Source organism: Rhincodon typus, chromosome 38, assembly GCF_021869965.1.
Source record: "Rhincodon typus isolate 14 chromosome 38, sRhiTyp1.1, whole genome shotgun sequence".
Lineage (NCBI taxonomy): Eukaryota > Metazoa > Chordata > Chondrichthyes > Orectolobiformes > Rhincodontidae > Rhincodon > Rhincodon typus.
Window position 1 is genome coordinate 4,634,553 of NC_063369.1, and position 25,505 is coordinate 4,660,057.

Consider the following 25,505-nt stretch of genomic DNA (forward strand, 5'->3'; position numbering starts at 1 on the left):
TTAAGTGTCAACCATATTGCTGTAGGTCTGGAGTCACATGTAACCCAGACCAGGCAAGGACAGCAGTTTCCTTCCCTAAAGGACATTAGTGAACCAGATGGGTTTCCTCTCTTGACAATCGGCAATGGATTTGTGATTGCCATTAGACCCCTAATTCCAGATTTTTGTTGAATTCAAATTCTACTTTCTGCCAAAGCAGGATTTAAACCTTTGTCCCCAGAACACTATCTGAGTCTCTAGATTAACAGCCCAGCAACATTACCACCAGGCCATCACCTCCCCCGATTCAGGCCCACAATGATGTGGTTGATTCTTAGTTGCCCTCAAGAGATGGCTGAACAAGCTAATTAATTTAAGGGCAATTCGGGATGGGCAACAAATGCTGATTGTGCCCCCATCCCATCAATGAATGAACTCAAGAGTCCCGAAATCCTGTCTTGTCAATTGCCTGTCTCAGACAGTGCTGTGCGGAGATAGGTAGTGCAAGAAATTCAACTAAAACTCTCCCTCTCCTCGGTAACAATGCAAACAGCCATGCAGGAACAGGATATCATTATACCTGCCTATGCATCTTTAAAGAAAGTAGATGTAATTTGTGTCCAGTAATTTAATCCGACAGTTTATCCATAGCTAAATTGAAACGTTTTGCTTGGTTTGGCACCTAATTTATGAATCAGCGAATGCAACATCAATCTCCTTGACACTTGTTTTGCTTATGAAATTCAAAAGCCTTGTCTTAAAATACATCTACATCCCCTAGACCCCTGAACGACACTAAATATCACGTATAAATTTTAACTAGGTTTTTTCAGCTTAACAAACAGAATGCATTGTCTAGAAAAGACAAGGAGCGAGGAAGAATGTGTTAATAAACAACAGGCCTCAAAGTCTTACATTAATCTACATCTGCTTCTCATAGTGCAGGGGCTGGGAAAAGCAATAGATGATTTATGAGCACCTACAAAGCTGATTTTTTTAAACTGTGTATTTTGCTGCAAACATTAGGAAGACCTGTAATTTTCCACTTGCCATCTCCCATCTGAATCCCTCAGCTCCAGGAGTCAGCAATTCACACTGTCTGCATTATCAATGGGCCATTTCAAAAACAAATGATGCTTGAGATACAAAGACAAAGTAACATTTATTGCCCATCCCTGGATGGTGGTGTTAATCCCCTCTGGAAAGGACTTCCTGGTCATCAAGGAAGAGGTGATAGGCTAGTGGTATTATTGCTATACTGTTAATCTAGATACCCACGTAATGTTCTAGGGACTTGGATTCAAATCCTGCCATGGCAGATGGTGAAATTTGAATTCAACTTTATAAAAAATCTGGAATTAAGAGTCTAATGATGACCATGAATCCATTGTCAATTGCTGGAAAACCCATCTGGCTCACAAAATTCCTTTAGTGAAGGAAACTATCATCCTGAACTGGTCTGGGCCACATGTGACTCTAGACCTACAGCTATGAGGTTGACTTTTAACTGCCCTCTGGCAATTAGGAATGGGGCAATAAATGGTGGCCTAGCTACCGACACCCAATGAATAAATAGAAAAAGTATTCCCACAGTGTAGTGTGGGAGGGAGTGCTAGAATTGTGACCCAGCACCGATGCAGGAACAGCGATGTATTTCCAATCAGGAGAATATATCATTTTGAGGGGAATTTGTAGCTGATGGTGTTCACCCCCAGTAACATTCCATATTAGGGATCACTCACTAAATTTAAAGCCTTTGGAATTGAAGGCAAATTATCATCTTTATTTTCTACAGTTTTCTCTATATTCAGAAGTGCTCTTACACACAACTTTTTTTTTCCCATCAACAAATCATCCATGTTTTCTTTTACATCTATTAACTAACACCAGTAAATCAGCTGAGTTTTCCAATTGAATAATTTGTGTGCACAGCCCATTAAGAGTAATGAGACCATCGAAGGTGAGGGAGAGGGGGAAAGGGCTAAAATAAAATAGAGTTGGAAGGGGGAGAACTACTGATTGACTTGGTTAGGAGATTACTAATGAGTGAGTATTTGACTTAGAAACAGCTGACTAGAGGGGGATGGGGAATTTCAGAAACAGGGGGCACATTTTTAAGGTGAGAGGAGAGAGATTTTAAAAAAGACACGAGGGTTTTTTTTTATACAGAGTGTGGTCCGTGCGTGGCGTGAACTTCCTGAGGATGAGGGTACAGTTACAACATTTAAAAGCCATTTGGATAAGGACATGAATTGGAAAGGTTTGGAGGGATATGGGCCAGGAGCAGGCAGGTGGGGCTAGTTTAGTTGGGGATTGTGTTCGGTATGGATGGGTTGGACTAAAGAGTCTGTTTCCGTGCTATATGACTTTATGATTCTATGAGTCTCACAAGGGTCTGTGCTGGGACGCAGATACATAATTATTGATCATGTTTATTAATGAAAGAAATAACACAATAGAGATCCATAGACCCAACATCGTCCATTGCATAATGATTGGTGAGGTAAGGGATATGACTGGAAGCATCAATGATAGAGATATTTTTGAGATCACACAACTGTGGCAGATAGATTTCACCATAGGGGCTGTCTAAAAACAAGTTGTAGGAAAAGAAAGGATGGTGACAAGCTAAGAATAGGGAGGTGTTGTAAAGTATTGATAAAGTACATTTGCACATTTCACTCAGATGTAGCTGTCAAGTACAAAAATGAATTGCAGTGGTGAATGGAAGATTAGCCTTCATACCCAGAAGGCTTGAAAATAATGGGGAAGAGGTTTCACTACAGCTACATTAAATATGTCTGGAGTCATGCTGCACAGTTCTGGATCACATACTTCAAAAAGAGTAGGGGGCAGATTCACCAGAAACACCAGTTGCTGTTGACCTAATGACAATTGCTTGTCAGAGGTTGTTAAACTCTGTGGATTAGTTTATTTAAAACAGTAAAGTGCATTATAAATTATGGAGCAGACATTTCCACAAACCAACTCATTTCTGTGTGAAACAAAAACAGAAATTGCTGGAAAAGCTCAGTAGGTCTGGCAGAATCTGTGAAGAGAAATCAGAGTTAACGTTTCTGGTTCAGTTCTGAAGAAGGGTTACTTGACCTGAAATGTTAACTCTGATTTCTCTTCACGGATGCTGCCAGACATGCTGAGCTTTTCCTGCAATCTCTATTTTTGTTTCTGATTTACAGCATCTGCAGTTTGTTCGATTTTTGTTCTCATTTCTGTATGTGTACAGCTTGCAAACTCACAGCAGACCGACAAGCAGGCACAGTCACAATACTGTATACACACAGCACACATGGTGTTTTTAAAGGGAAGGTACACATACAACACATCTCAAAAGAGTTAAAATGCGAAGATCAGTTACGTAAATTAGCAGTCAAGGTTTAACTGTGCCGAAGAAAATATTTTCCATTCTACCGTATGTATTTATCTCATTTTCATTTATTAGAAGTTGATTATTCAAGTGAGGGTTTGGGGAGTTTGAAAGGACTGTATAGAGGGAACGTTTTCACGCTCATGGGGGAAGTCTAGGACAATGGAACATAGGGTCAGAATCAAAGGAGAGAAACTAGAAGGCAATCCATCACGCACTAGGTACTAAACATGTGGAAATCTCTCCCACAAAAAGCAGAAAATGATATCTCGATTAATCAGTGTTTATCTGAAATAGATAAATATTTTGCCAACTGTGAGTTAAGAGGTTCGGAGGATGGAGACAGACAAATGGAGATGGGATACAGATCAGAGATCATCTCCCATTGAACAGTGTGCACCTGTTTCAATAAATGCTAGTGCTTCCACTCATTTGGTGGTGGAAGTTTGGGAAATGTTGTTCAAGAAATCACAGCAGGTTGCTGCAGTCAGACCTAGAGTCAAGACAGCACACACATTGGCCAATCAGCCCATTTATCCTGTCACAGTATCCCACTGCATCTTTATTTACCAAACATTTCAGGTACTTATCACTGACATTCCTCAAATCTGTCCCGAAGCCAGATTTTGGATCTATGTCCTTTTGAATTGCAGTTGTGAGGATGGTGTTGGAGAATAATCTTTTTATTCTACATTTGCGCACTTCTCTCATTTTGATTTTTTTCAAATCCCTGTGCTGATAGTAATAACATTGTGGAAAGCTAATCTCTGTAATACAGGTGTGAAATAACAATATCAACACTCCCAAGCCAGGAAGAACATGCCAGAGGCAGATTAAAGCTCCTTCTGCTCTGTTTCAACATGAACAGAAGGGAGATTTGGTGATCGGATCATTAAAATAGTTAGTTCAGCGTTGAGTCACAGACAAGAAAGCGACTAAGATGTTGCATGGGAAGCTAAGAGTGGCAATTTCTTCAAAGGAGGTAGCCTAATCTTTATCTCATCTTTGGCCTTTGTATGAGATACCGTTTTCAATTCCATCATTGTGTGGTGGAATGGAAAGGTAAGTGTTAAGTAATTTATAGATTCAAGCTAATATTCTGGAAATGTGGGTTCAAATCCAACTTGGACTACTGGTGGAACTGAAACCTCATTCAAATGAAACCTCGTAAAATTATAAGGCGAGTTTCTCAGTAATGTGTATGGAAAAGGTCATTTAGTCCCTTGAGCCTATTATGTCATTCAATAAGATTGTGGGTGATCTCTATGTTTGGAATTCCACATTCCCATCCACCCCAAATAACCTGATTCCCTGCTTAATAAGAATCTATCCAAACTCAGTCTCAAAAATGTCTATAAACACCACCTTCTAAAACAAAGAGTTCAAAAGTCAAACAACCTGAGGAGAAAAAAAAAATCCCTAATCTCTGTCTTAAACATCATATTAGCCTACTTTATTACTTGCTGCATCTGTATACTTGCTTTACATGAGTCATACACATATATTACTCTGGAACTCAGAATTCTTCAGTTGTTCTCTGTTGGAGTAATTCTTCAATCTTTCTGCCACATTAGAAAAACTTCCCACCTTATAATCTGTCTGCCACATTTTAGCTCACTCACTCATTCAACCTATCTATAATTATCTGCAACCTCCTTATACCTTCTTCATGGCATATTACCCTCCCAGTGGCACAAAGAGAACCACAATTAATTGTCCAGAAAATCCATCTGGTTCACGAATGCCCTGGAGGGAAGAAAATCTGCCATCCTTACCCATCCTGGCCTAAGTGTGACTCCACACTGACAGCAAAGTGACTCGTTCTCAGCTGCCCTCTAAAAGGGCCCAACCACTCAGTTCTAAGGCAATTAGGGACGGGTGACAAATGCTGGCTTGATGCCCACAGCCCTTGAAAGAAGGAATAGGAAAGAAGAATATCATGTGATTTGAGAGGGATCAAGAGGCTGGTTCTCAAACTCAGCCATGAGGAAGGATTGTCTACCTACAAGTCAGGGAGCAAGGCTTAAAACCTTTCCAAGTCCTGGGCTACTTCGTGGTCTGCAAATAGTCATTGTAGACCAGGCTGGTGTAAATAAGAGGCGAACAGACAAAAAGTCAGTTCACCACCCAAACCTGGCTTATGCACCAATTATAGACTTACAGCACAGAAACAGACCCTTTGGCCCAACCTGTCCATGACGATCAGGTTTCCTAAACTAAACTAGTCCCATTTGCCCGTATTTGGCCCATATCTCTGTAAACTTTTCCAATTCATGTATTTATCCAAACATTGTAACTATACCAGTATCTACCATTTCATCTGGCAACTCGTTCCATCTACACATCACCCTCACAGAGCCAGAAGGAGATGACTGTCCTTCTGAACACTGTGAAAGATGACATGCTTATGAATCTTTAACACACAGGAGATCTTTTCTCAGGCCACACATCCCTCCGTGCTGACAATTCTGATCTGTTATTTCTCCGCTGCACTGCTTGTCCCTAGGTGCTCACTCTCTCTCTTTGTGTTGACTGTGGGAGACTTGGTCTGTCTGGAGAAAAGTCTTAATTAGATCTTTAACAAAATCAAATATTTACAATTCAGAGCAAAGGGAATTCATTTTGTTTATGATGAGGAGTGTTGTTTAAAATGAGGGATAGCAAATGAATATATACTGAGGCTTCAAAGAATCATAGAATCCCTACAGTGTGGAATCAGGCCATTCAGCCCATTGATTCCACACCACCCCCTCCAAAGACCATCCCACCCAGACCCTCTCCCTTACCCTACCCCTGTAACTCTGCATTTCTCATGGCTAACCCACCTAACCTGCACATCCCTGGATACCATTGGCAATTTAGCATGGCCAATTCACCCTAACCTGAACATCTTTGGACTCTGGGAGGAAACCAGAGCACCCAGAGGAAACCCACAGAGACACGGAGAGAATGTGTAGACTCCATACAGACAGTCGCCCGAGGCTGGAATTGAACCCAGGTCACTGGCGCTATGAGCCATTGTGCTGCCTCTAGTCACTTTCAGAGTTAGTACTTGCTTGTGATGAACGTGTACACGTGGGTTAACAGGCACATCTTCCCATTAATTCTGAAAATTAACTCTTTCATATCTAAATCTTGTGTTATTCAACATGGACTGACTAAAGGGTCGGAGAATTTCCATTAGGAATCCTGTCAATATCTTTATTATTTATTCATTCATGAGATAGGGGGTGTCACGATGAGACCAGCATTTTTTGCCTATTCCCTAGCCATCCTCAGACTCAGTGCCTTGCTAGGCCCATTTCAGAGGGCAGTAAGAGTCAACCATATTGCTGTGGGTCTGCAGTCACATGTAGGCCAGACCAGGTAAGACAGCAGTTTCCTTGCCCAAAGGACCTTGTGAACCAGATGGGCTTTTACCATCGTTGATATTATAGTAACATGATTGCCATTAAACTAACTTTTTTTAAATTAAATCTATCTTCACCATGTGTCCTATCAGAATTGGAACCTACATCCCCACAATGTTATTCTGAGTTTCTGGATTACTAGTCCAGAGATATTACCACTACATGAGCAACTTCCCCACAGCATCTAACGCCAAAGAATCCATAAATTTAAATTCTTGAAGGGACATTATAAAAATACTAAGCACACTGTCCCTAATAGTCCTACACCTGCTTGGTTGGTCTAGTGGCAAAATTATGAGATCAATAGTGAAGTTGTGTCAATGGATGGTTTGTAGAAGCTCCTGTAATATTGACTGGGACTTTACATCTACTGGGTATCAGGTCTCCATGCCCCTATCTCCCCTGACCAGTTCACCCACATTTGCACGCACATCCTGACTGGGTCCGTATTAAAATCTCATTGTAGTTTTCAAATCCTCCCATGGCACTCCCTTTTGCTGTAACTACCTTCAGTCTCACAGGATGCAAGATATCTGTGCTTCTCCAGCTGTGCCATCTGGTCACCACCCTGCCTCCCCTCCCATTACTTTACACCACCATATTCAGTCAGACCTTAGCTACTTGGGCTCTAAGCTTAATGTTTCCTCTCTAATTCTCTGCCTCTCTATCGCCTTTCAAACATTTTTTCATATCTACCCTCTTTAACCAAGCTTTTGATCGGCTTCTAATAATTCCTGATATGGCTTTGTATGAAAGTTTATTTGATAACCCTCCTGTCAGGTTCCTTGTTTCCTTCTTATGAGCAAGATGTGCCATACTGTATTAATTGGGGATCAGTTAGCTCAGTTGGCTAGACAACTGGTTTGCATTGTAGAGTGATGCCAACAGAATGGGTTCAATTCCTGTACTAGCTGAGATTCCTATGAAATCCTTACCTTCTCAATCTTGCCCCGAGGACCCTCAGGTTAAACCAACTATGGTAAATTTACTGCATAAATACAAACATAACATAGACCAATATCATTGTGGGAGCAAGTGAAGTTAATAGTTTAATACATCTTTTGTCTTGTTAGAAGGTTCACTGGGCTCATAATGTAGGGGGAAACTACAATGGGCCAATGACATCTTATATTATGTAAGGAACTCAGACTGAGAACAAATTTGGTTTAGAGTTCAGAAGTTGAAGCTTCTCATCTTACATTCCTTGGAACCAGGACATGAGGAACCGACTTGTACAAAAAGAGACACCATTTTATACAGAATGAAAAGTGGGTGCTGATTGGTTGGGCCATCACTGACATGGAGATGCAACAAGGGCAGTTCGCTGTCAATCTTAATTCTCAGACCAGGCAGGTAGATCCTGATTGACCAGGGTATTGTTATGGAGTAGCAGCAACGATTGGCTGTCTCCATGACCCCTTACTTTTGAAAAATGGTGTAACATATGTAAAAGTTCCCTGTGTCTGCTTGGGTTGCCTCCTGGTTCTAGTTTGCTCCCACAGTCCAAAGATGTGCAGGTTAGGTGGTTTGGCCATGCTAAATTGTCCATAGTGTTCAGGGATGTGCAGATTAGGTGGATTAGCCATGGGAAATGTGGGGTTACAGGGATAGAGCGGTGGTCTGGGTCTGGGTGGGATACTGTTTGGAGCAGTGGTGTGGACTTGATGGGTCAAATGGCCTGCCACCAAACTGTAGGGATTCTGTGATCTAACTGTCTCTCCGAGACACCCAACAGGCTCTAGTAAAGGGTGAACACTTTAACTTTTTGAGTGCTCAAATGGAGCTTGAGTTCATAACATTTGAAATTACTAATACTGCTTGTACCAAGTCTAACCTAACTTTAACCCTATTACAACTCTATGAAAACAACGGCTATAGTAACATAGTCAAACAAGGATTGATACAGAAAGTTGGCTTGTAGGTACAGCAAACCAATAGGAAGGAAAATGGCATGTCAGCCTTCATTGCAGCCATTGGATTAGAAATATCAGAAGGTCTTGTTACAATTTGTGCAGGGTGTTGCGGAGATCACACTTAGAGTACTGTCGTAGACATAAATTCAAGTGGTCTACAGCACAGAAAGAAGCCCTTCATCTGATGGAGTCTGTGCCAGTCAAAAACAACCATCTATTTTAATCTCATTTTCCAGCACTTGGCCCATATCTTCGTATCATAGCCTTGGCATCACAGGTGCACATCTAAATACTTCTTCAATGTTAAGTGCACTGTGTGGTCTCCATATTTAAGGAAAAATAGTTGCTGACAGTAACTGAATATTCATTAAATTTACTCCTGAGATGGGAGGATTATCGTGGGCTAATGGTTTTCTGGAGTTTTGAAGAATTGAGAGGTGATCTAATCGAAAACTTCCAGATTATGAAGGTGCCTTGACAGGAGAGATACTGGGAATAGCTTCCCCTGGTTGGAGTATCACAGTATCAAGATAAGTAATTCATCACTTAGGTTTGGAATGAGGAAAAATGTCTTTGTTCAGAGTGCTGGGAAATTCTCTATCTCTGTTTGTGTGTGTGGCTGCTCCATTGTTGAATACATTTGAGACCGGGAGAGAGGGATTTTGGTCTCTGAGGGAATCGGGGACAAGGAGAATGGCCGGGAAAGCAGAGTTGAAGCCCCGAATCAATCTTGATTGTATTGAAAGGCGCAGCAGTATTGATGGTCCTATTTCTTATGTTCTCCTAGGGACAAAGGTGATAAAGCTGTCTTTAGCTAGTCTAGGGTGCTACCATTTTAAAAAATAGTTCCACAGAATACGGGTGTCACTAGCTAGGCCAGCATTTGTTGCCTGTCCCTAGCTGCCCCTTGAGAAGCTGGCAGTGAGCTGCCTTCTTGAACTGCTGCAGTCTGTGTGGTGTTCTGGCACCCACAATGCCTTTAGGGAGGGAGTTCAGGATTTTGACCCAGTGACAGATGAATAGTAAAGGTCTTTCCCTAAGGTGGGGGAGTTCAAAGATAGGGAGCATATTTTTAAGGTGAGAAGAGAAAGATTTAAGAAGGGATCTGGGGAGCAACTTTTTCACACAGGGTGTTGCATATATGGAATGAACTGCTAGAAGAAGTGGTAAGTGCAGGCACAGTTACAACATTTAAAGGACATTTTGGACAGGTACATGAATAGGGATTAGAGGGAAATGGGCCAAATGCAGGCAAATGCGACTAGTTTACTTTGGGAAACTTGGTCAGCATGGACGAGTTGGACCGAAGGGTCTGCTTCCATGCTGTATGACTATGACTCAATGACAGTGAAGGAACAATGATGTATTTCCAAGTTAGGATGGTGAGTGGCTTGGAGGAGGCCTTACAGGGGAGGGTGTTCCCATGGATCTGCTGCTCTTGTCCGTCTAGATGGAAGTAGTCGTGGGTTTGGTTGACTGTCACCCAATTCTCCTTTAAACATTGCCAACCTCACCATCTGCTTCAACAAGACTGATAATGGGCTTTGTTTCACAAACTCCTTGCCACATCTCACTGCTGCCTCGTTTGATTCGGCCCAGCTCATGCTGTGACTTACTCATCCCGTTAAATTCCCGATAAATGTGCCCATTATACAGGACACTGTAAGGTCTGAATACCAGAGCATCTGCGACATGTCAAGATCATTCTCCATTTCACAAGCCCTAACAACTCTGGACTGCACTGATATGTGAGAGTCTTCACTGCATTTGTTTCAACAGAAACTCAAATTACAGTTCCAATTTACAGGCATTGGGAGTGCAGAATCTATTTCTGATTTCGCTCCGGGGAATGTGCCTAGCTGCCCACAGCTTTAAAGACACAGAGCTGATTGTTTGAACAGAGTCTGAAACTATTGTAATCTGCCTCAACAAAGATGTTAATAAAACAATGTATCATCAACTCCACTGCCCGGGTAACAGGGATCAATGGTTCCAAGTTAGTACAACAGAACGGTGTGTCTGTCTGATTATACACACACACACACACACACACACACACAGGCACAGACAGAAATAGTCACACTCACAGATATACAAAAACACAGCCTAAACAAACATACCTAGACCAGTAAAAACACAGCAACACACCCTGATACTCAATACACTCACACCAATACACTCACGTACAAATACAGTCACACATCCAAATATATAGATGCAAACACGGTCACACATCCAGATACACAGACTGAAACACAATCACACTGACACATATATACACAAACACAGCCACACACCCACAAAAACAGTCACATACTCAGGCACGGACAGAAACTGTCACAAACTCACATGAATCCATTGTCAGTCGTTGGAAAAACCCATCTGGTTCGCTAAAGCCCTTTAGGGAAGGAAACTGCCATCCTTACCTGGTCTGGCCTACATGTGACTCCAGACCCACAGCAATGTGGTTGACTCTCAATTGCCCTCTGGAGATGGGCAATAAGTGCTGGCCTAGCCAGTGATGCCCACATCCCATGAATAAATAAAGGAAAAAAAAAACACCTCACCAAGACCTACAAAATCACAGCCACACCATAGTACTCCTAAGATATGGGCAAGAAGCAAAAGCCACATTGAGAAAGAATGTCGTACGTAACACACAACCTGCTCCAGTGGCCAAGAGCTAAAGGTGCCTTGTCTCTGGAGAGACAGAGAACGGGAAAATGCTAGGTTCTTGCCCTGTGTTGAATTAAGCTGAGCTCATAAAGTTGCTGAACATCACGTGCCCGTAAGTTCAGTATAAGACCATATTGCTCAGATGTCACACTGCTCATCCTACCACCCTCTTTGATAGAGATGCCTGAGGTAATGATGGTTTCCAGAGACAAATATCCGGGATGTCTAACCATAAATGGTCACTTGGCAAGACAGTTGTGTCCAATTGGAGGTACATTTGAGCAAAGCTGGGGAGGGAAATTGGAGATGAAAAGAGATTTTGCCTCTGGGGGCCACACTACCTGGAAATTTCTGTTCAACAGGTTTGTTTGGCTCTCTGATACGACTTTCAACCTGGCGTTGAGAACCTTCATCAGTGATTCTGTGTTCCGAACATACTGGAGATCACGATAGGTGCGTAGATCCAGGACCTCGATTGACTGTGAGATGTTCTGAACCTGGAACATGAAGTGTTGGATTGATCAGACAGATCCAGCCCCTACTACATGCATGTAAAAACAACAATGTGCATTTATATAGCACCTTTAGCACACTTATACCTCACCAAGGTGCTTGATGGGGACAAGTAACACACAACATTGGACAGAGAGCTGCAGAGGGAAAATTGGAGCAATTGATCACAAGCTTGGTAGGAAAGATGGTTTTAATAAGCTTCATATAGGCAGAGTAAGAATTGGGACATTCAAGAAAGGAATTCTAAAGTTTAAGATGTTGGCACAAACAAAGGAGCACTTTGCCCACATGCATGCAATCTCTGAGTTAGAAATTTGGACAGAACCATTTCCAGACATTTACACAAATGCAAAGGGTCTGATACTCAAGATGTCCATAGTTTTGTCTTCGTCAGTGTGACACATTTAGCTCACGATGGGGATGACATCCCATCTATAAAACAAAACAATGGATGCTGGAAAGCTGAAACAAGCACAGAGAATGCTGGCAAAACTCAGCAGGTCTGGAAACATCTGGAGAGGGGGACAAGGAATTAATGTTTCTTGTCCCGTTCTGGTGAAGGGTCACTGGACTTAAAACATTAACTCTGCTTTCTTGCCATAGATGCTGCAAGAGTTTCTGCTGAGTTTCTCCAACAATTCCTGTTTTTGTTTCATGACTTTTTGTCCGCTGATTTGAAGGTTGATAGGACATTTTGTGTCCAAGAAAACAGATGGTGCCGGTGAGTTTCAAAGCAGCCGATGAACTTTGACAAAACTTACATGCTAATATTATAATATCCCCTATCTTGTGAGACGGAGCAGGAGGGAGATACACTGAGAGAGACAGACAGACAGATGAAGAACAAAGACAGGAGAAGAGATAGCGGAAGAGGGAGAGAGAAAGATGGTGAAGTGAGACAGCAGGGAAAATGGGGGCAGGGTGCAGAGAGAGACGGGTGAGAGAGAGATGCTGGGAAGGGAAGGAGAAGGGAGCGAATCAGAGAGAGAGACAGAGATGATGTGGGAAGAGAGAGACAGAAGGTGGGGAAAGAGAGAAAGAATGAAGGTGAAGAAAGAAAGGGGTGGAGAGACAGACGGGGAAGAGAGAGATGGGGAGACAATGAGAGGGAAAGACAAAAAGAAAGGAGTGAGAGGAGAATAGATATAGATAGAGACAGAGGAATCGACAGACGGGGGAAGAGAGAAAATAACCCAAAGAATTGTGAATGCTGGAAATCAGAAACAAAAACAAATTGCTGGAAAAACTCAGCAGGTCTGGCAGTCTCTGTGGAAAGAAAGCAGAGTTAACATTTTGGGCCCAGTGACCCTTCTTCAGAACTGATTCTAGCAAGGGAATGGTTGGTATGTATGCTGAAGTTGGGATGTGGGGTGGAGGGAGGAGTAAACGATAGTTGGAGATGGAGCCCAGAGAGAGACAGCAAAAGTTGGACAGACAGAGAAATGGGTAAAGGTCAGCCTGGGAGAATTACTAGCTGCTAATGGGGACTATTATTGACTGACAATGGGATGGTTATGCTAGCAGCCAATATGATGACAAGGTCTGGTGTGTTAGGGTTGGGATAATGACTTGGGAGAAGGTTCTAAGGCCCTATTGAGTTCTGAGGCTGAAGGTTCCCCAAGTGAGAAATGAGATGCTGTTCTAGTTTGTGCTGAACTTTGCTGGAGCACTGCAGCAACCATGAGACCAAGATATTGGCTGGGGAACACAGTGGCGTGTTGAAGAGGCAGGCAACTGAAAGCTCAGGGTCTGTTTTGCAGACAGAACATGGGTGTTTTGCAAAGTGGTCATCCAATCTGCACTTTATTTCCCCAGTGTAGAGGAGACCACATTGTGAGCAGTGAATGCAGTAGACTAGATTGTGGGAAGTGCAGATAAAGTGGTGCTTCACCTGGAAGGTGTGTTTGGGTCCTGGATACTGAGGAGGGAAGAGGTAAATGGACTGTTGTTACACCTTGTAGAATTGAAAGTAAAGGTGCTGTCAGGGTGTGGGGAGATGTTGGGAGTGAAGGAGTCGTCAACCAGGGTGTCCTGGAGGGAACGGTCCCTGCGGAAGGCGGACAAGGGAGGGGAGGAGAACTTGTGTCTAGTGATGGCATTCCACTGGAAGTGGCGGAAGTGGCAGCTAATGATCCTCTGGATGTGGATGTTGGTGGGATGGTAGTAAGGACAAGTAGAACCCTATCGCTATTGTGGGAGGGAAGAGAGGGGGTGAGGGCTGAAGCATGTGAGGTGGGTCAGACCCAGCTGAGGTCCCATCAATTACGATGCTGGGGAATCCTTGGTTGAGGCAAGCAGGGTGTGAGGATGTATAGTCAAGGTAACTGGGAATAGGTGAGTCTGTAGTGGATATTGGTGGCCACCCTAATCCCAAAAATGGAAACAGAGATGCTGAGGAAGGGAAGGGAGGATCCAGAAATTGACTGGGTGGGGGGGAAGTTGGAATAATACCAACCATATATACCAACCCTTTCCTAGCTACAATCAGTTCTGAAGAAGGTCCACTGGACTGGAAACTCTGCTTTCTATCCATAGATGCTGCCAGACCTACTGAGTTTTTCAGCAATATCTGTTTGAAGGAAAGAGAGATGGGGGAGAGTCAGGGGGAGTGGGAAATGACAGAGAAAGAAGGGTGAGAAGAAAGGAGAGGGGTATAGGCAGAGAGGGGGGAGAGAGAGATGGAGTGGGCAGACAGAAAGATGAGATTACTATCTGCAGGATGCACCCACGTTGGCGTGTCTATGTGCTCCTGGGAATGACACTGGATGACGAAGGTCAGTAACAAATACACACAATTGGAATTCTGAATGGGAAAGAAAGTTCACCCATCTCTCATTGGCTAAACCACAGGATCGGCAGAAGCTAAAAGCAACAATGAGCTTCCACTTCCTTACATTGAAACAGGAAGTAGGAGCAGAAGTAGGCCATTCAACTCATCGAGTCTGCTCTACAATATGACTAGAACATGCTCTACCCACTCTATTCCATCTCAACACCATGTTTCCACATCCCTTGTTATGTTTGATATCTAGAATAGGATCAAGGATTGAATAGGGATTGGATAAAAGGCTGGAGATGATGAGAGAACTGATGGACAAAGGAAAACCCATGGGGTTAAGATACTGTGTGGGGGGTTTGGAGGGAAAGGGGAGTGGAGAATTGAGCCATCTCAGTAAACATACTTGCTGCAGCCGTCTGATGGGAAACACTAGTTATAGACATCAGCAACAGAGAGGCCCCATAGCATAAACTAACAGTCAGAGTGTCTGTATATTCCCCTCCCCAACTTCATCAACAAGACTGACCTCCTAGGGTTAAGTAAATTAAACTTCTCGGATTTGACACTGAGTTATAAATCAGAGTGCTAAGAGTTACCGAGTCAGGGGCCAGCGTAGTTTCGTGTGCGTGATTCCAGAGTGCTATCAGATAATTTACTGCCTTGTTTCACAAATGCCTTTTATGAACTCTTTCTTACATTTTATTTACAGCTAAATACTGATTCAGAGTTAACTTGTGTCATTGTCATTGTTTACAATCTCACAACACATTAAAATTTTATTTTGGAGTATTTCTGCACTGTATGTGTGAGTCTCCACAATGAACCTCATTACATTATTTAATTAAAGGGGAAGCAGTGTGTAGAGGTAATGTCACTGGACCGGTAATCCAGGCTAACAGTCTGTGGACCTGCGACAGAAGCGTGAGATTTAAATTCAATGAAAGAAATCTGCACTTAAAAAGCTAGCCTAATAGTGACTCATACAACACTGTAAAAAACCCACCCAGTCCCTCTTTATGGAAAGAAATCTGCCATCATTACCTAGTCTGGCCTATATGTGACATCCTCTGTAATGGCCTAGCAAGCCATTCAGTTCAAGGGCAGTCGGGGATGAGCAATAAATTCTGGCCTTGCCAGCAATGCCCAATCCCATGAATGAACAAAAAAAAGTATCACAGCTGAGTTCAGACCTCACTACCAAGTCATTTGACGTAGGAATTTGCTAATGTCACCAATTCGGTCCCAAACAAATGCGCCATATATAGCTCAACCAATTCAGAAGAGCTAGTAAATCCAAATGCATTGTTTATTAAATCCACTGAGAAAAGCAATTAGATTATAGTCTTTCAAAGAATCACTCTCTCAAGCTGCGTATTATTCAGAAGTTATTTACAGGAGCAGTGCCAACTGGTTCTAACACTTCAAGCAGAACCATTTCAAACACTGTCGCAGTATCTATCATGTCACTGATATGGACACGTAACACCTTGCATTAAAACGGTGCCTTTAATGTGCAAAATGTCCCAAGGCACTGAGCCACATAGAGAGATATCAGGGCAGATGAACAAAGACTGTGCTTAAGGATAAATATTAATCTATCAGGGCAAAGAGGTTTAGAGAGGGATTTCCGGGGCTTAGCGTCCAGGCAGCTGAAGGCATGGCTACCAATGGTGGAACAAATAAAATGGGAGATGGGTAAGAGGCAAGAGCTGGTGGTGTGGAGAGTTCTTGGCAGGACACATAAATTTACAAGGAAATAAAACACCATGAAATAGGACTCTGTGAACCTATCACTCAAATTATTTTTTTAAAAAAATCACTCAAATTATTTTTTTTAAAAAAAGTATCACAAAGTGAGTAACCTTAACAGTCAGACTTTTCTTACAGTCAAATCTGTTATGGACCAGACCAAACTCCCTCAAAATATAAGAAGATAGGCTAGACCCTAATTTTTTCTTATGTTAAAGGTAAGTGTAAGGCGTTTTGTTTCAGATGCAATTCAATTGCTCAAACTACTCAACTTTGAGTAAAACACTTTTTTTACACTATAGTTAAAATATAGACAAAATGAAACAAAAAGAATTGTGTTAACTGTAACTCCTTTGAGATGCTTAACAAAATAATAAATAAATTACCTACTACTAATCAACTGTTCCAATGTAGTAACAGCCCATAAACACACCATTTGCAAAGGCAAATTCAGTAAAATAGATTGTCTCACATGCAATTCAACAGCAGGAAGAGAACCCCAGGTTTTAGCTGTAACAGAAAGAGGAATAAGAGCTTCCACATCCAGCTCCAAGGTCCCAGCAACTGCAGAAAGCCAAAAAAAAACTAAAAATCCTTTTTCTGTGGGAGATTGATCCCACCCATTCGGGCTGCTTCTATTGCTTCAACTTAAAAAAAAAAAACAAAAGCCTCACAAGCTGCTTACTTTATTGGCTTTGAGCAGACCACTCTGGACCTCTGTCTCAACTTTTATTCACAACAAAACCCAGGACAAAATACATATCTTAAAGCCATAGTGTCGTCATACTCTTCACCAATTTGCCTGTCTGGGCAAAATTTACCAGATACCTCCTTGCCCACTTTGATTCCAATTTTCACTGATTTTAAAGAGAGAAAATAAAAAAGAAACTTACTTCCTTGCGTAGGAAGTGTCTGTGTAGTCTGCCATGTTGGCTGTTTGTGAAAATCCCCATTCAGGAGGTAGTTGAGGATCGAGCCTCCGTGTAGTTAATCATAGCAGCCCATTTTGCTCACACAGGACTACTGGGTGAATGGCCAATCTGTTTATTGGTAGGAATGGGGTCACAATGTGGACCAAATTATTGGGAGAGCTCTCCACTTGTCTTTGGACAGTAGCTTGATGAAGTGGTTAGCACTGCGACATCATTAGCACCAGGCACCAGGGTTCAGTTCAAGCCTTTGGGTGACTGCTTGTGTGGAGTTTGCGCATTCTACCTGTGTCAATGGGGGTTTTCTCCAGGTGCACCAGTTTCCTCCCACAGTCCAAAGATGTGCAGGGTAGGTGAATTGACCTTGCTAAATTGCCCATAGTGTCCAGGGGCGTGCAGGTTAGGTGGATTAGCCATGGGAAATGCAGGATAACAGGGATGGGGTAGGGGGGTGAGTCTGGATGGGATGCTCTTCAGAGAGTTGGTGTGGACTTGATGGGCTGAATGGCCTGTTTCTACACTGTAGAGATTCTATGATCTTTAAAGAGAGAGAATGGACCTCGGTTTAGCTTGAGGGCTTTCTAAAGGTATGTAAAGGACTTTTATTGAATATTGATACTGGAACATATAGCATAAAGTCATAGAGTCCAAACCAAACCAGTCCCACTTACCTGCACTTGGCCTATAGTCCTATGAACTTTTCCTATTCATATACCTGCCCAAACGTCTTTTCAATGGGTAAAGGCCATTCAGCCCCATTGAGCCTGCTTCACTGTTCAACCAGGACATGCCCAATTTTCTACCTCCAACACCATTTTTCTGTGCTGGCCCCACATCTTTTCATGTCTTTAACATCTCAATGAACTCCTGCACAAGCCCTCAAACCTTACAGACCAGGTGGAGAGGTGCCTCACTTGACTGGAGAAGAAGGTCTGACTTTGTGTCAACCAACTGCATTTAAAATGAGCCAGAAGTTTGGAGGAAGGCTCGGCCTATCAGTTTTGAAGTCTGCAGGAGGTGACGTTTGTCCCTGATTGAGATGCGTGGAAAAACCCACGTCAAAGAAGGCAGAGGAGGGTAAACAAAACCGATCGGTTCAACAAATATTTGCCAGGGAGCAGTTGAGGAACTTGCCTGAAACAGATTGCATATATTTTATGCTTGGACACAACTTGACAGCAGAACTCCCCCTTGTCCTTTATCAAAAGTGTTCAGCAGTAGACACAGGGTTCATTGAAATGCAGCTCAGACAGATAAGATGAAAGGCTCTTCAGTCTGAAACCTATAGGGGTTCTGCGTGATGAGAATTTGGGATAACCTTGAGAGACATACTTGTGGGTGGGAATCAAAGCAGCAAACGCAGATGAAATGCCACTAACTGCAGATCCCTCTGAGAGAAGGCTGGCATGATGGATGGAAATGTCATAAGATGCTTTTATGAAACTAAGGTTAAAGTATAGTGTAGGGTTTGAAGAAAGTTACCTATACGACTTGGGAATGTCTGCTGCTTTCTCTTGATACTATTTGAAAAATATTCGGTGTTCTTGATATCTCCTCTCATTGTACACAAAAAAACCCCCGAATTAGGTAAAGTGCCATTACTGCCTATAATAGAGCTGATAAAACTGGATAGATATGTACTTATTAAATACACTGCCCATCTCAAACTGATCACTCAATGAGGGTCTTTACCGAGTTGAGAAACTTTGTGGAAAGGATCTTTACTCACACAATGGCATATGATGGTAAGGATGCAAGTTCATCAAATTCTTCCTAATCGTTTTAAAATGGATTAGATTTGAGATTATTATCTGTTAATGCTGGGACATGATGAGTGAATGCTCAGTTGGATTGCACAGCCTGTATCTGGGTGACATGAGAAATGCAATGGTTTGCGATCTCTGCAACTTGTTGTCCACTAGGTAGGCAGGAAAATGTTCCCCTTGCGACCCACAAGGCAGGGAGTCTCTACAGCTTAGAAGCAACAGCTTTATAACGGTGGCTCAGAATTACAGCACAGAAGCAGGCTCACTAGCCCATCTGCTGTTTACATTCCATGCACCTCCTCTCCAACATTCCCTCCATGTGATGAGGTTGTTTCAGAGGTCCATGCACGATGATTGGCTAAAGCATTGACTTCCAGCTCCAGGAGCCGCTGCCAGGTATGGAGTTCAGAGGAAGTAAAAATGGAGAGGGAGCGTTGCTCCTCTCTCCCTGCTTAGTTCCTCTCACCCTTCTATTGCCCTTCTTGCCATCCTGTTTGTCTGGATTCCATTTCCATTTAGATTTGTTACTGATCTGGATCACGATCTGTGGGAACATTCTCCCCACATTGTCTCCAGTCCCTGAGTAAAGATGCTTCTGCCAAGTTCCTGATTGGATTTATCAGTGACTGTCTTGTATTTATGGCATCTAGATCTGGCATCTAGCCCAGGGATGATTGAGATGTGGACATCTCTCGTATTACTCTATTGATAATTTCAGAAAACTTGATCAGCTTAGCCCTCAGTCTTGCCTCCCTAGATTAAGCCACCTCTGGCTTTTCTCTCAGTCTTGTAACATCTCTAATTATAGGTATTTTGTGTAATGTCATTCCTTTGAGACAGCCAGCAATGCTACAGTGGGGCCATAGCCCTTTCTTTCTGAAAAGTGGGAGAGAGAGAGAAAAATAGCCCAACAAGTTACTCAATGTAACTGCTTAGCAAGTTCACCTTTGAGCTGTTATTTATATTAAAAAGAATACTTTGTACTATTGAGTATTAACACAGAAAACCGTTCAAGGTATGCAGTGATTTAGCTTCGCAACAGAGCCAGTGTTTATAAGCTGAAACAATTCCAAGTGATATTAAATGTTGTTTGGCTTTATGGAGCCTAAATAATTAAAGACACGATCAATAATTCAGGCTTCTATAATTCGGAGGGATGAAGGCTGAGGGGATCCAGGCCTGCCCTGCTTCCCTGAGATTGCGGTTGAATTCTTCTAAAGGAGAAATAAATCTAATCATTCGTCAAAGGAATAAACGATTCATTGTTTATAGTCATATTAAACACATAAAAACTGGAGCAGGAGTAGGCTGTTCAGCCCTTTGAGCCTGCTCTGCTATTTAATATGATCGTGGCTGATCATCCAGCTCAGTCCTGTGTCCAGGCTTTCCCTGTTCAACCATTCCCCAGAAAACCATTGAACTATAGGAAGGTTATGACAGAGAAAGAGGCCATTCAGTCCATTTTGTTTGTGAGACTGACTAAAGCGGATGCACATCCTAATCCCACTTTCCAGCACCTGCAGACTTTAGGTTACAGCACCTTAGAGGCAGGTCCAGGTCCTTTTAAAATGGGTTCAAGGTTTTGGCCTCACTCACCAAAGCATAAACAATTCAAAGATTTGGCCATTTGGGCCATCATGCTCACTCCATCCATGGCCCACAAACTGATCTGAAATGCCCTCTTATTTCTCATCCCTTACAAGATTGTCCCACTCTGGTTCATTTGACCGAGTCTTTAAGAGCTCTGCCATCAATGGATAACAATCAGTTCCACTTTTTAAAAAATAATTGATCCCAAATTAATGATCATCTCTGCAGTTCTGTTACATGTCCCACCATCTGCTGGGACACAATTTTTTTTACAGCAACAGACATGTGTTGAAACAGCACCTTTCATGACCCTCAGGACATATCAAAGCATTTTATAGTCAATGAAGTATTGTTGTGCTAAGACAGCAGACAATTTGTACACAGCAAGCTTCCACAAATATCATTGTAATAATGATTGCATACTCATTTTTTGTCATGTTTATTGAGGACTAAATATCAGCCAGGACACAAACTCCCAGCTCTTCTTTGACTTATGCCGATGGATTGTTTATATTCACCGGAGAGGGTAGATGCAGCCTTGATTTATTTCTGCTCCAGAATATCTAATTTCTGCTATCACTCACAAGTTTTGTACCTGCATGCTCTCTCCTCATACCTGGGCTCTGAGGAAGTGTGCACATATGAAAACAGCACATAAATGTGGTTCAAACTGGTTTGTTTAGCTCAGTGCTTTACAACAGATCTATGTTTAAGGAACCTCAAAATATATTGCTGAATTCTGTGGAACCCAAACAGCCTCGCCTTCCCTCCCACTGTACATATATCTAAAAGCAAAGTAAAATACTGTTGCATGGGGGAGTGCATGGTTAAGACAGAGATGAGGAGGAATTTCTTTTCAGAGGATAGTGAATCTGTTGAATTCTTTCCTATAGAGGACTGTAGAGGCTGGGTCATTAAGTATGTTCAAAGCTGAGACAGACAGATTTAGAGACATAGAAATGTACAGCATGAAAACAGACACTTCGGCCCAACTCGTCCATTCTGACCAAATTAATCTAGTCCCATTTGCCAGCATTTGGCCCATATCCCTCCAAACCCTTTCTATTCATGTACCCATCCAGGTGCCTTTTAAATGTTGTCATTGTACCAGCCTCCACCACTTCCTCTGGCAGCTCATTCCATACACACACCACCTTCTTTGAAAAAGTTGGCCTTTAGGTCCCTTTGAAACCTTACCTCTCTCACCTTAAACCTATGCCCTCTAGTTTTGGACTCCCCTACACTAGGGAAAAGGCCTCAGCTACTCACCCTATCCATGCTCTTCATAATTTTATAAGCATCAATAAGGTCACCCCTCAGCTTCTGACGCTCCAGAGAAAGTAACCCCAGCTTATTTAGACTCTCCCTGTAGCTCAAACCCCCTAACACTGGCAATATCCTTGTAAATCTTTTCTGAATCATTTCAAGTTTAACAACATCTTTCCTTTTGCATGGAGACCAGAACTGAATGCAGTATTCCAAAAGTGGCCTTTTAATCAGTAAGGCAATGAAAAGAAAAGGCAGGAGCTGAAGTTTATGAGATCAGGCATGATCTCATTGAATGGGGAGCAGATTTGATGGGCGCAATGGTCTTATTGTGGTTTAATGGAAAGATTGTTTTCCATTAAATGCAAGAGGAGTACAACTTGTAAAGTTGAAAAACATGGTTCAGTTTTCAAGTGACTGGAATACTGCAGGAAACACCTTAAATACCCACAGACCCCTTGCATTCCTTGTAAAATGTCAGTGTTCTAGCCTGTCCCTCATCATAGAATCCCTACAGGATGGAAGCAGGCCATTTGGCCCATCGAGTCCACACCAACCCACTGAAAAACTGCCCATTCCCACCCCCTTACCATGTCCCTGTTGCCCTCCATTTCCCATTGGCTAACCCACCTAGCCTGCACATCCCTGTGAGGAAACCCACACTGACACAGGGAGAAAATGCAAACTCCACCCTCATTATCAGTATCAATACTTCTGGACCTTTCCGTTAAATAAATGGCAGGAAAGTGGAGATGAGGATGATGAGATCAGCTACGATCTCATTGAATGGTGGAGTAGACCGATGAGCTGAATGGCCCATATAACTAATTAATAAGCCATTGTTAAATAGGATCAACAGTGTCCAATTGTGGATGTCTCATTGCATGACTACTGTATTGTTATCATAAAACCTCATCTGGTCCCCTGGTAGCCTTCAGGGAAGGAAATCTGCTATCCTTACTTGGTCTGGCTTACATTTGATTGTCACATAATTGACTTTTAAGTCTTCTGAAATGACTGAGCAAGGCACTTCTTTGTATTAAACCATTACAGAAATAAGCACTGTGTGGGTCCTTGCAACAAATGGATGGCAGTGGTACAAGAAGGCAGGTTAACATCACCTTCTCAAGGGCAGTTGGGGTTGGGCAACAAATGCCAGCCCAGCAATTGACCTTCACATCTCAAGAAGAAATAAGAGCAGGAGTTGGCCATTCAGCCCATCAAGTCTGTCTCACCATTCAACCATCCATCTACCTCATCTTTAAAGATCTAGCCTCTACAATGCTCAGGGGCGGTTCAGTGGTTAGCATTGCTGTCTTACAGCACTAGAAACCTGGGTTCGATTCTACTCTCAGGTGACTATCTGTATGGAGTTTGCACATTCTACCTGTTTCTGCATGGGTTTCCTCCAGGTGCCCTGGTTTCCTCCCACAGTCCAAAGATTTGCATGTTAGGTGGTTTAGCTATGGGAAATTGCCCATGGTGTCTAAGGATGTGCGGATTAGCCATGGGGAATGCAGGGTTACAGGGATAGGGTGGGATGCTCTTTGAAGGGTCAGTGTGTTCTCGAATGGCCTGCTTCTACACTGTAGGGATTCCATCTATGACTTTTAAATGAATCTCTCCTTATTCTGTAATTAACAAAAGTAGAAATAGTTTGTAATTAAAGAACAATATTGCAGATGCTTGGAATCGGAAATAAAACCCGAAACTCAGCTGGTCTGGCAGCATCTGCGGCGAGAGAAACAGAGTTAATGTTTTGAGTCCGACATGGCCTTCTTCAGAACTGAAAAGTTTTGTCAGTTTAAGAGATTACTCCCAACTGAAGCAAGGAATTAAAGATGAATCGGTGCTAAGATCTGGGGCTGGTCGTGTTACACAGGGACTCTTTCCCATCAGCGGAAAGGGACAAATTTAATTTCATGCTTTTGAGTTGAGTTCAGTCTCAGGTCCAAGAGACAAAAGGACAACTGCATTGATTATTAATGCTAGGTAATCCTTTTCAAACCATGTAATATCTTCCAAGTTAACTTGAATTATTCATAATTAGATATTACTTAAGGGAATAGACCTTTACAGCTCATATAAAGCCTTAGGAAATAGCTCTTTGCTTCTTGTTGTGAACTTTCCTGCAACAAACACGGGTGAAGTAAGTGGCAGAGACTGTCTTGGGCCACATCTTGCATTTGTATAGCACCTTCAACTTGATGAAAAACAAGCTTTCAGAAGAAGATTTATCAAGCAAAATTTGACAGTGGATCACACCAGGTCAAAGAGTGAGGCCTTGAGGAGAGAGGGGTAGAGGGATCGAGGGACTTAGTGATGGAATTCCATAGCTGAGAGCCAAGGCTGCTGAAGGTATTCCCATCAACAAATTGAGGGTGCATAAGAGACCAGATGTGGAGGTGTGTTGAGAGCTCGGAGGCTTGTAGGACTAAAGCTATGGGGAGGGGTGAGGCCATGGAGAGATTTGAAAATGAAGTTAAGAATTTTTAGATGCCCAAAATGTTTTCATCCTTCCTTTAGAGAGATTCAGTGGGACCCTCAGTAAATCAGATGTCATTTTCTGTCAAGTTTTCTGTTAGTTGTATAAGAGCAGTCTTTTTAAGTTGAGAAAATTCAGAAAAACAATTCTTCCAATTTTTACAATTGAGATAACATTGAATCAAATGATGTGATACATTTAACAGTTTCATTTGAAATTCCCACAATGGTTAACTGTGTTCCTGCATGAACTGGAAGTAAAAGGTCCAAGGCCAGAATTTTAAAGGGAGAGCAGGGAAGTTCTCTCTGATGTCCTGGTCCAATGCTTATGATCATCACCCATAAACAGTTCTGGAAAAAAGATCACTGGACTTGAAACCTTAACTCTGCTTTCTCTCCACAGACTAGCTGAGATTCTCCAGCAATTTCTGCTTTTGTACCTGGGAGCTTGCTGTGTGCAAATTGTCTACTGCACTTTGTTAGAAAATGCCAGCCTTTCTTTGCCTGATAGTGTAACGATGGTGTTTGAACATGTTCATTTTATTGCTGAAAAATGATACATTTTGTCAAAACTTTTCATCTTGCATGAATCAGGACAATTTGCAAGAATACCAATTTTCCTTTATGTCTTGCAAATTGTCTTAATGTGTGTAAGATGAAAAACTCCAATCAAATGTGCCTTTTTTCAACAAAACGTAAGTTCTGTGTAAATACGTGACTAACCTTCACTTTAAATGGATTGGGAGCCGTTTCTTCAAAATGGCAACGGAAGACAGACTTTGATTTAAATGCTTTGAAATGTTTCTACAAATGGAGATATTAAACCCCTGGTGTAACAGAAACTGCGGTCACTGTCACTATTCCTGCCAGCGTGTCAATCCTCCAGGAATGACCTGGACACTGGTCTGAGCAGTGACAGGAGAAAAATCACAGGGGAATAAAACTAGAATTCTGCCTGCATTTTTTTTAACACTTCAATTTGTCATTTGTGAAATTTGAGATAGAGGAAAGGCTGTTTGATCGACAGTCAAGAATCATCAAATTGGATAAGTGTTTGACCATATTC

The 25,505-nt window shown here is 42.3% G+C and overlaps 1 protein-coding gene across 2 annotated transcripts in view; it reads right to left on the reverse strand.

Moving 5' to 3' along the window:
* Positions 1 to 25,505, reverse strand: part of olfm2a (olfactomedin 2a) — a 132,626-nt gene that overhangs the window by 24,774 nt on the left and 82,347 nt on the right. For both annotated transcript variants that reach the window (XM_048618112.1, XM_020529143.2), the window contains exon 3: positions 11,705 to 11,860. In XM_048618112.1, the coding sequence (XP_048474069.1) occupies positions 11,705 to 11,860 (156 nt within the window). The remainder of the gene's footprint in view (positions 1 to 11,704; positions 11,861 to 25,505) is intronic.